The following is a 12,180-nucleotide window of genomic DNA, read 5'->3' on the forward strand; positions in this document are numbered from 1 at the left end:
CTTGTAGTTTTCCTCTGTTAATTTTAAAATGCATAGAATTTCAAGTTTTCTTATTCTTAAAATACTCTGATTCATGAAAATAGCCAATAGTTTTCAAACTCTAAATATTATCTGCATATAGAAATACAAATCTTGGAATCTTGCACCTATATATATTAAGTTTATTTTGAGAGAGAGAGAGAGAGAGAAAGGATGAGCAGGGGAGGAGCAGAGAGAGAATCCCAAGTAGGTTCCGTGATGCCAGCACACAGCCCAGTGCGGGCTCAAACTCATGAGCCATGAGATCATGACCTAAGCCAAAACTAAGAGTTGGATACTTAACCAAATGAGCCACCTAGGCACTCCTAAATCTTGCATATATATTAAACTGTCTTAACATTAAGTGTATATTCAATGTTTTAAATTAATTAAAAATATAGTAATATCCCTCTTCTAGCTCTGATAACCTGAATAAAGTTATGCCACTTACTTGTCTAAAATGACTTATTTAAGAAGTTTCGCAGAATCTTAGACCCTTTTAAATTACAAATTTAGGATCTTTATTCTAACTGAAATTTCCATAATTAAAATCAACCAAAATGGAATACTCAAAACTGAAAAACCTCTGGGTACAAAGAATATACTTGAAAAGTATGACACTGTGAGGCTGTAATACTACCACTCTAAGATTTAATACTAGGTTAGCCTTGAGGAGAAAAATGACCAAAGTCCCTACAATTGTGGCATAAGGAATTGAGGCTGCTGGAAAGGCTAAGAAAAACAAAAGCAAACTTGGGGCGTCTAGGTGGCTCAGTCAGTTAAGCATCTGACTTCAGCTTAGGTCACATCTCATGGTTTCTGAGTTCTAGCCCCATGTCCAGCTCAGTACTGACAGCGCAGAGCCAGTTTCAGATTCTTTCCACACACACACCCCACCCCTCCCCCTCTCATGCACACGCACGCACGTGCACGTTCTCTCTCAAATAAATAAACATAAAAGAAAAAGAAAAGCAAACTCAAGTTAGGATAGCACCACAATAATGTTTCAATCTGTACTTCAGTGAGTTGTATTATCAAAATGAATTTTTTCATGGGTTTTCTGGATATAGGAAAATTAGCTCAATTCTATACATAGGATAGTTTTAGAAACCAGTTTTCTAAAAGTGAGCATAGAAACTTAGAAAATAGACCTTGTTGGTCCATGAAGTACATAATACCTAGCTTGTTAAATAACAAGTTAACTAAAACAGATTTAAAGCTTGCTAAATCTTGTAATTCATTAATAATTTTAACATTATACTCACCTTAGAAGCTTGTCTTAAAACATCCACCACAACTTTGACTGGTAAGCCCACTGTGATTTCTTTCATTGCCTCAATGCACCATTTGTAAGCCTAAAAAATATTTACAAAGAGTAAAAACTGATTAATCAAACTGACAGTATGTAATAAAATGATTGTGTATCTCTCTCCTAAGCTTTCAAGTACCTGAATAAGAACACACACAAAGTATTTACACTTAAAATTTTCTGAGACTAAGTTTTCTTGAAGGCGTAAGTTTGTTACATTTTTCTTTGAAAAACTGACAATGAAGAAATCAAGAGCATGTTCTCTCTTGCCCACAAGCCTTTGCAGATACTGCTCCCTCTGCCTTGTATACATTCTTCTTTCCTGAACTCTTAAACCCAAGTTAAGTTAACCAAGTTAGTTAAGTTAAACCCACCTAACTTGTCTTTCAAGCCCTAGATTAGGCTTCCTATACTTTCTTCTCCTAAGGCAATGCTTATTATTTTGTATCTTAACTACCTGTCTAGTTGAGTGCTTACTTTGTGAGAACTACTATTCTAAGCACTTTATGTGTATTAACACATTTAACTGACACAACAGCCCTATGAGATGCAAACTACTATGGGAAAATGAGGTGCAGAGAGATTTAGTGCCAGGCAATGTGTTAACACCCAGGTATCTATTGGGAAATAAAACAATATGTCCTTCCTCTCCCAGTGCTTAGTGGAAGAAAATACTTCCTTTGCAAGCTTCCTTCTCCATTCCACCTAAAAGATTCAGAAGCAATTTTTATATAAAAATGAAATGTATGTGATTTAGGCCAAGAAAACCTGGTTTGTTAAGACACTAAATAACCAGATGTTGTTTCAGAGTAGTAAGTTAAAATCCTTCAAACTGTAGTAGACTGTAATACTGCTTTAAAATATTTACTGCTCCTGGGGTGCCTGGGTGGCTCACTCAGTTAAGTGTCTGACTCTTGGTTTTGGCTCAGGTCATCATCTCATGGTACATGAGTTCGAGCACTGCATCAGGCTCCGCGCTGACAGCACAGAGTCCGCCTGGGATTCTCTCTCTCCCTCTCTCTCTGTCCCTTGTCCGCTCTGTCTCTTAAAGTAAATTTAAAAAAAAAAAAAAAATTTAAAATATTTACAGCTCCTCTTTGGGGAAGGATATACTTCCCTTCCACATTAAAGATGACATGGTCATGTGATTTCCTTTGGCCAATTTAAAAACTAATTAAAATATGAGAAGTGAAATGTGTGATTTCTGGGAAAAAGCTCTTAGAGCAAGTAATACTTCCTCATGATGTTTTTGCCTCTGCTCTAAGGCTGGTAATGTTCTAAATAGAGGATGCTCACCACATAGTTTTGATCAAAGTGTAAACAATGTTAAGCAGAGCCACAGGCATCCCAAGACAGAATGTAGCATGAGCAAGAAAACCTTATTTTTCCATGTCATTGCTATTTTGGGGCTTATATTACCTCGGCATAGCTGAGGCCATGCTAATATCAAAATATGATGATAATTCATTAAGCTATATCCTCGATATTTGCACACTTTTCTGTAGCTATCAATGACAAACTTACCTATTTTTAAAAGAATAAGCTATCTAGGGTGCCTAGCTGGCTCAGTTGTTAGAGCATGTGACTCTTGATTTTGGGGTGGTGAGTTCAAGCCCCACACTGGGCATAGAGTTTACTTAAAAAAAAAAAAAAAACTATCAAAATCCTTCAAAATACATTTACGGCCTTAAACATTCCTCATGAATGTGCTGAGTGTTGCAAAGACCACGAATAAAAAACAGTATAAACTCTTAATCTAAATGTAGACACAAAATAACTGTCAATTAAACAGTAACTGCCTAGTAAAGAAAGTGGAAACTGATAAATAAAAGGCATTTTTGTTCCACTGAATACACTGGTGAGTCTGGACCACCAATACATTGGTAGAACTGAGTATGAAGCAAAGAATGGCAAGATATGAATCAATCTATGTGACAGAAAGAAGAGTGCAGAGTTCCAGAGGACAGTATGAACAACAGGAATGAAAAGAGGAATCAGAAGTGGCTAAGATGAGTTCCTATGCAGAGATATAAAAAGATGGAGGGGGGGGGCACACCTGAAGAACTTTAGAAGTAGGCATTTCTTTCTCTCTTTTTTAATTTAATTTTTTAAAAACGCTTATTCATTTTTGGAGAGAGGGAGCGAGAAAGAGAGGCAGAGGGAGAGAGGCAGAGAGAGAGGGAAACACAGAATCTGAAGCAAGCCCCAGGCTCTGAGCTATCAGCACAGAGCCCGACATGGGGCTTGAACTACTCATGAACCGTGAAATCATGACCTGAGACAATGTCGGACGCTAAACCAATTGAGCCACCCAGGCGCCCCTCTTCTTTTTAAGTAAGCTTCACGTCCAGCACGCAACCCAATCAATGCCAGGCTTGCGTTCATGACCCTGATATCAAGACCTGAGCTGAGGGGTGCCTGGGTGGCTCAGTTGGTTAAGCATCAGACTCCGGATTTTGGCGGAGGTCATGATCTCAGGGTTGGTGAGATGGAGCCCTCCCTGTGCATTGGGCTCTGTGCTAGGCCTGGACCTGCTTGGGAGTCTCTCTCTCTCTCTCTCTCTCTCTCTCTCTCTGCCCCTTCCCAGCTTGTGGGAGCATGCGTGCACATCACTCTCTCAAAATAAATAAACTTAAAAAAAAAAAAAAAAAAAAAAAAAAAGACCTGAGCCAAGATCATGAGTTGGATGATTAACCAAATGAGCCACCCAGGTGCCCCTTAAGGTAAGCATCTCTACTACTCAAACTGTTGTTGGAGATCTCTCTCTCACTTCCTCCTTTACTGTCATTGGAGATCTCATAAAGTCAGCTATCCACACAAAGGCCTTCTGTGAATGGGTTCTTTGTTCTTGGTGTGTGAAAATAAAAGAAAGAGGCTAAGTTCTATATTTGGGTTGAGAAGCTATGGAACAATCATTGCACACAAGGGGCAGCAAAACAATCCATCAACAGAACTAATTCAGCAGATATAGGATTCATCATCAAACGTAACCAGAAAAACATACATAACACCCCTAAGAAATTGCAGGCATGTTGGTAAAGGTTTTAGATTTTTACAGGTGGGTTTGATGTCTTCTTACATGGATATGAATAGCAGGATGATCCTAGCAGCAGGGTTGCATGTCATTGTACAATCATTCTAGAATTTTCTAGCTTTACCTCTAATTGTAATTTTCCTTTATGGAGAATATGGAATATATTAATGGGGCAAAAATCAAGCTAGGAATAATTATAAAATATGAAAGTTAAATGACAGTTATGTGGCAGCATAAAATAATTATGATATCCTTCCATAAGTAAAGCAACCAAGTAAAGGAGTTAAAAAGACATAAATCACTTCTCAACTACATATTCATTAGCACTAAAGCATTAATTTAATAGTATAAAGACAGGAGCAAAGTTATCTTTCTCATAAGGCAGAGGAAGGAGAAAAACAACGCAATAAAGTATAATAAATAAAACCTAGCTTCCCATTAAAATGAATGCCTTCAAGTTATGATATTTTACCCAGAGCTGCACATCCAATAAGAAACCATCTACTAAAGGTTCATTTGACAGAGCATGCCCATCAAAATAATTTAGATAGCAATATATTTGGTCAAATTAAAAACAAAAATAGGCCATAAATCATATATATGTTTAAAATACATCTCACAGAATGTTTTTTTGTCTCATTTTAAATATTCCATTACAAAAAATAAAATCAAAACGAATAATAAATATTCCATTACAAATGTGTATTGCTTTAAGTAAATCCAGTATGTAAAAATATGATTAAGACAAATATAAGATTGTATGATTTATCCTTTCAAAATTTTTATTTTATTTTAGTATTTATTTTCATTTTTTAAACAAATTTCATTATTTTTTTAAAGTAATCTCTATACCCAGTGTGGGGCTCAAACTTACAAACTTGAGATCAAGAGTCACATGCTTTACCGACTGAGCCAGCCAGGCACCTCCATCCTTTTTTTTAAATCGAAGTACAGTTGACATGCAATGTTAGAGTGGCTTCAGGATACAACACAGTGATCTGACAATTTTATACAATATGCTATGTTCACCACAATAAGTGTAGTTCCATCTGTCACCATACATTATTACAATATTACTGACTACAGTCCCTATGCTGTACTTTTCAAGCTCATGACTTATTTTGTAACTGGATATTTTGTACCTCTTAATATCCTTCACCTATTTCTCCCATCCCTTCAGCCTGTAACTATTAGTTTCTCTTTGTTTATCTGTTTGTTTTGATTTTATCCTGTTTATAGCTACCTGCTGATCACAATGAAATGCACTTCAAAACACTCACCTCATCATAGTGACTTTTTGCAAATAGTAGTGCACACAGTTCTCCATACAGTGCAGCTTTGTTTGCTTGCTGGCCATGTTTTGAGAGTTTATCCATATATGTCTGAGCTAACTTAAACGTCTCTTCACCCAAGTGATATTTGCAGTTTCCATTTCGCACATGAAGCAACCTGCAAAACCAGAAATAACATTCCTCTATTTTTGACATTTCTAGCATGGTCCTCTCACAGATCGCTACTTAGTACCACCCAAATGAGTTAAGGAAACTAGATGTAAGAAGTACGAGGCAGCACTGGAAAATAACCATCTGGCCCAAACCATGACTGACTAAAGCACACAAAGAGTTGTCTCTTCCCAGAAAACTACCCATGATTAATCTCATCCAACTCTGCTTCTTTTTGTTCTTTAAATATTTTGCATACTTTGTGCACTCAGAATGTGCTACATCTAACCCTTAACTCTTTTTGTTTCAAATCCAAAAGTAATGCAGTCTCATTATAAAAAAATTGGAAAACAATGAAAAAACAAGATCAACATGAAATACTATTACCTACCATTACTTTCCATTCTTTTGTTGTAGTTTATTTGTGCAATACTTGATTACTAACTTTATCTCATGTTGCTTCATAAATGCTCATTTTTTGGTTATCTTTCCAGTAAGGTAGGTTGACTGAAAATAGTGGTATTGTCACCTATTTCTTTTATAACCTTTATCTTCTACGGTGGAAAAATACAGTTCTTTAGACAAAGTAACTGTAAAACCATGTACACTATCTAATGATATGTAAGAGTAGCAAAATGCATTAGGTCAGATTGTGGTACCAACAGACTACATACATCTGTATAGACTATGCAAGACAGAACAGTGAGGACCTGACATATATTTATGTATCTGTTATAATGCTGGCTAGAACTTTATGTGCATGTATTATGCCAATACAATCTTCTGAAAATGCTCAGCCCTGAGAGGGAACAGGGTATAAAAATCATTTGAAAGAAACCAGGTATGGAGAATCTGGGAAGGATTCTTCAAGAATATAAAAAACAGATATTTAAAATTTATTTTTTCTAACTATACCAAAAATATTAACAGATCAATGACTCGGAATGAGAAACATGTAACAGTCTTCTAATCGCTATCATTTCTTTGTACAGTCAGGGAAAACAGATGGGATAACTTCAAATGAATCAAGACAACTGATTAAGGTGGCAAACAGTATACAATGCCAGTGTGTATCCTTCCAACATTCTCCATACAGTTATCTGCTTTTAGAAAAGACTAAAACCCTCCAGCAAAATAATATACTAAGGTTAACCAAAGATTCTGAATTTTTTATAACATCAAATTCAAACTTAAAGCAGAAATAAGCAGTCATTTTCAGGCTTTCCTAGAATGGAGAATTGAATGGATTTATATTTTTAAGCAGAAATATAAAAGAAAAAAATATGTTTTGGTATACATTTCAAGTAAAAAAATTTTTTCAATGTTGTATTTTTGAGAGAGAGAGCATGAGTGGGGGAGAGACAAGGAGGGGAAACAGAGGATCTGAAGCAGGCTCCAGGCTGTGTGCTGACAGCAGAGAGCCCAACGCAGGGTTCAAACCCACGAACCATGAGATCATGACCCAAGTTGACGTCAGACGGTTAACTAACCAAGCCACCCAGCATCCTGGTATATAGAAAATTTTTAATGCTAAAGTAAGTGTACTGATACAGAAAAAAGAGACAATGTCATTTGACTGCCAAATTGCTATTCTAATGGTCAAGTAGTTAGCAACGATCCCTGTCACAATGGAAACTACGCACAGGAAAATAGAACTGAAAACTAGTAAAAGATTACTGGAAAAAGAAATATGCTGGTTGATATGATAAAGTTTTGAGAGACTCTTACAGTCCATTATTGACTGAACACCTATTATGTGCCAGTCATTTTTCTAAGTGAAAGGGATGCAGTGGTAAATAAGACCCTAAGGAGATTCATTCTAGGGGGAAGGAGTATAGGATAGGCAGACAAACACACCAAAAAGTAAGACATTCATTTAAAAATAAATGCGGGGTGCCTGGGTGGCTCAGTCAGTTAAGCATCCAATTCTTGATTTCAGCTCAGGTCATGATCTCATGGTTCTGTGAGTTCGAGCCCTGCACGAGGCTATCTGCTTGGGATTCTCTCTCTCCCTCTCTCTGCCTCTCTGTCTCAAAAATAACAAATACACTTAAAAAAATATAAATGCTACGAATCTTATAAAAATAGGGTGACATTATCAGGAGCTTCCTTTTTTTTTAAAGATTTTATTTTTGGGGCACCTGGGTGGCTCAGTCAGTTATGTATCCAACTCTTGATTTCATCTCAGATCGTGATTCCAGGGTCATGGGATTGAGCCTACACTCAGCGTGGAGCCTGCTTGAGATTCTCTTTCAATCTTTCTCCACCCCACCACCTCTCTCCCCCACTCACTCTTGCTCTCTCTCAAATTAAATTTTTTTTTTTTTTTTTTTTTTTTTTTTTTTTTTTTTTTTAAAGAAATCTCTACATCTGGGTGCCTGGGTGGCTCAGTTGGTTGGGCATCTGATTTCAGCTCAGGTCATGATCTCGCAGTTCGTGAGTTCAAGCACTGTATTGGGCTCTGCGCTGACAGCAAGGAGCCTGCTTGGAATTCTCTCTCCTTTCATCTCTGCCCTTCCTCTGCTCACTCTCTCTCTCTCTCTCTCTCTCTCTCTCAAAATAAATAAAATAAACATTAAAAACAAAATAAGAACTCTCTACATCCAATGTGGGGCTCCAACTCACAACCCCAAGATCAAGAGTCATGCTCTACCGACTAAGCCAGCCAGGTGCCCCATGATCAGGAACTTCCTAAAGAAGGTTCTCAGGGTAGATATGGAAGAATTCTCTTGAGAAGCTAACATTTGAGTTGATACCTAAATGATGAAGAAGCAATCATGTGAAGGTCTGTGAGGAAGCATGTTTCAAACAGAAGGAATAACAACTTGCAAAAGCCCTGAGAAAGGGAAAAAAATGTGGCATAATCAAAGAACAGACAGAAGACCAACATGTCTGAAGTATTATGAATAAAGGATTATGTAAAAAGAGATGAGAAACCAGGGGTGTCTGGATGGCTCAGTTGGTTAAGCATCCAATTCTTTTTTTTTTTAATTTTTTTTTTTTCAACGTTTATTTATTTTTGGGACAGAGAGAGACAGAGCATGAACGGGGGAGGGGCAGAGAAAGAGGGAGACACAGAATCGGAAACAGGCTCCAGGCTCTGAGCCATCAGCCCAGAGCCTGACGCGGGGCTCGAACTCACGGACCGCGAGATCGTGACCTGGCTGAAGTCGGACGCTTAACCGACTGCGCCACCCAGGCGCCCCAAGCATCCAATTCTTGATCTCACCTCAGGTCATGATCTTAGTTTGGGAGATCAAGCCCTTAGTTGGACTCTGTGCTGACAGCATGGAGGCTGCTTGGGATTCTCCCTTTCCCCTTCTCTTTGCCCTTCCCTCCCTCTCTCTCTCTCTCAAAATAAACAAACTTAAAAAAAGAGAGAGGGGGCACTTGAGTGGCTCAGTCAGTTGAGCGTCCAACTTCAGCTCAGGTCATGATCTCACATTCTATGGGTTTGAACCCCACATCGGGCTCTGGGCTGACAGCTCAGAGCCTGGAGCCTGCTTTGGATTCTATATCTCCATCTTTCTCTGCCCCTTCCCTGCTCATGCTCTCTCTCTCGCACATTCTCTCTCAAAAATAAATAAAACATTAAAAAAAATTTTTTTTAAAAAGAGAGAGAGATGAGAAAGCAGAGATAACAAAGATTTAATGGGGCCTTGCCAGGTCAGGGTAAGGAGTTTTGGCTGTAACAGTGAGATCTGGTTTATGCTCTAGAACAACGCTAATAGAATTTCCTGAAATATTCTATATCTGCTCTGCTCAATCTGGTAGCCACCAGCCACAAGTGTCTACTGAGTATCTGAAATGTGCCTAAAGTGACTGAGGACCCAGTTTTTAACTTTAATTAATTTTATAAAGTTGTACATGGTTAATCACTATATACTGGACAGTGCAACTCTAGAAAGACTCCTCTGGCTACAGTGTGGAAGATGGATTATAATAAAGCCAAGAGTGAAAGGAAGACAACCAGGACAGAAGGTATTACAACAGTCCAAAAAAACCCAAAAATGACCTTGAGAAAAAAGGATGCGTATTAGAGATACAGAGTTGGTAGTGATCCAAAGGGTTCAATGAGGAAAAGGTTAAACTCAAGCACAGGCTGTAAACTTACAGAAGGAAAAGAACAGTATTCACCTTTCATTTATACAATACTAGAAATTGCATTTCCAACAATATTCACTATATTCTCACTAAAAATAAATTTCTAGAAATTATTTAATAATTGGCATATGATGGGGTATCAAACTAAATATTTTAAGCCAGAAATGCACAGCTTGATATTTTCTCCACTTCCTGCTGGTTGTCTACTGAAACAAAAGGGCAAATTAAACATATGGAGACTCTTCAGGGTCTGTATGTCCATCTGGGCTGACACAGAACAGGATGAAGGATCCAAGAAACTTTTAGATCCAACTGAGGATCCAATTTTGCCTTAATATACTCAGTCTAATGAAAAGTAGGTTCTCAAGGTTCTCCAAATGTGGTTCTACAATGTAAGTATAGTATTTTATTATCTTTTAAAATATTTTATTTTTAAGAGCAGTTTTAGGTTCACAATAAAACTGAGAAGGTACAGATTTCTCATATACCTTCTTTCTCATAGCATGTTATTCTTTTTTAATGTTTTGTTTTTGAAAGAGGGCACACAAGCAGGGGAGGGGCAGAGAGAGAGGGACAGAAGATCCAAAGCGGGCTCTGCACTTAACAGTTGCAAGCCTGATGCAGGGCTCAAATTCATGAACTGTGAGATCACGACTTGAGCTGAAGTCAGACACAACTGACTGAGCCACCTAGATGCCCCTCCCATAGTATGTTATTTTTATGAGAAAATACATTTGTATCTACCTGATCAACAGCTATTGTCAAAAGCAATTACTATTTAACTGGTTAAACTATTCACTGTTTGGAAGGAAAATATACAAGTTTAGAAGTTATTAGCTTATGAATATATTCATGTTAAGACTGAGCAAGATGGGGCGCCTAGGTGGCTCAGTTGAGTTCCAACTCTGGATTCTGGGTCACATGATCTCGTGGTTCACGAGTTTGAGCCCCATATGGGGTTCTCTGCATCAGCACAGCCCACTTCAGATCCTGTCTCCCTCTCTCTGTGCTCCTCCCCTGCTCGCACATGCGCAGGCTCTCTCTCATTCTCTCTCTCATAAATAAATAAACATTAAAAAAATGTCAAATCAAATTTTGGGACAGAGAGAAAACTTACATAAAAATACCCATAACTAAATGTTACATAGAAAAAACGAAGACAGTAAAAAAGAAGAGTTATTTCTAGCCTTGCCTGCCTTTCCTTTAAGTACATGTTAAAAAATGTATTTTTAAAGAAAATAGTTATTTATAAATAAAATACTAATCTTATTACACAATTCTAGAAATGTAAACAGGGGTAAAAAAAATAAACACCCAAGAAAAACATGTTTTTATTTTCCCAGCATCCAGTGCCTAGCACAGTTTTGGGTACACTGAGGCATTCAATAAATAATTGTTGAGTGAATGAACACACAAGCTCTACGACATAGCAAAAATATATATATATAAAATAGGGACACCTAGGTGGCTCAGCTGGTTAAGCATTCAACTTCAGTTCAGCTCATGATCTCAGGGTTCGTGAGTTTGAGCCCCACATTGAGCTCTCTGCTGTCAGCACAGAGCCTGCTTCAGATCCTTTGTCTCCCTCTCTCTCTCTGCCCCTCCCCACTCTCATGCTCTCTGTTTCTCTCCCAAAAATACATACATACATACATACATACATAAAATATACAGTGTGGTTCATAATATTCAAATCTAAACTAAGATGCCCATAGCAAGTTAACTATATTTTGGTGATCAGAGATAGGAGGCCAGACTAATGAAACTATGACAAACAAATATAACCTCTGAGGTTTGTCCAATTGTTAGGAGTATACTTATACAAGCTAAAACTATAAAAGCCACTAAGGACCATTACAGTAGGATTTCTTCCAACTTACCTCACACAACATTCTACTGCACGAAACCAATGAAGCATCTCATCATGTAGAGTACACAACTGAAGGCAGGACAGAAAAACTTTCTCAGCATCACTGTACCACCCTGCATCTGAAAGAAAGCCACCTAAAGGACAAGAAAACCAGTAACTTTAAATAATTTTAAATAATTTAATAAGTAATTTTTAAAATAATTTAATAAATCACTTGAAAGCTAAAATGACACGCTTAAAATTAGTATTATCTAAAATGAAAACACCCATAATATTAAAGTCCTGTGTTTAGCCCAAAACAAAGCTACTGTAAACAAAAAACAAAACAAAAACTTTCAAACTAGGGGGATTAGATCAAAGTTGAGACCTTGAATAAGGAGTCAAGAGTTTTAACCCTCTAAAA

General features: G+C 37.4%; 2 protein-coding genes across 2 annotated transcripts in view; one reads left to right on the forward strand and one right to left on the reverse strand.

Moving 5' to 3' along the window:
- The window catches only part of CE1H17orf64 (chromosome E1 C17orf64 homolog), a 72,989-nt gene that overhangs the window by 34,978 nt on the left and 25,831 nt on the right, over positions 1-12,180 (forward strand). The gene's annotated exons all lie outside the window — the stretch shown is intronic.
- The window catches only part of APPBP2 (amyloid beta precursor protein binding protein 2), a 52,688-nt gene that overhangs the window by 13,817 nt on the left and 26,691 nt on the right, over positions 1-12,180 (reverse strand). Inside the window, exons 4-6 of the mRNA XM_045488184.1 lie at positions 11,788-11,911; positions 5,642-5,810; positions 1,284-1,373 (exon numbers count right to left, since the gene is read on the reverse strand). Of these exons, the coding sequence (XP_045344140.1) occupies positions 1,284-1,373; positions 5,642-5,810; positions 11,788-11,911 (383 nt within the window). The remainder of the gene's footprint in view (positions 1-1,283; positions 1,374-5,641; positions 5,811-11,787; positions 11,912-12,180) is intronic.

The sequence above is a fragment of the Leopardus geoffroyi genome, chromosome E1, assembly GCF_018350155.1.
Source record: "Leopardus geoffroyi isolate Oge1 chromosome E1, O.geoffroyi_Oge1_pat1.0, whole genome shotgun sequence".
Taxonomy (NCBI): Eukaryota; Metazoa; Chordata; class Mammalia; order Carnivora; family Felidae; genus Leopardus; species Leopardus geoffroyi.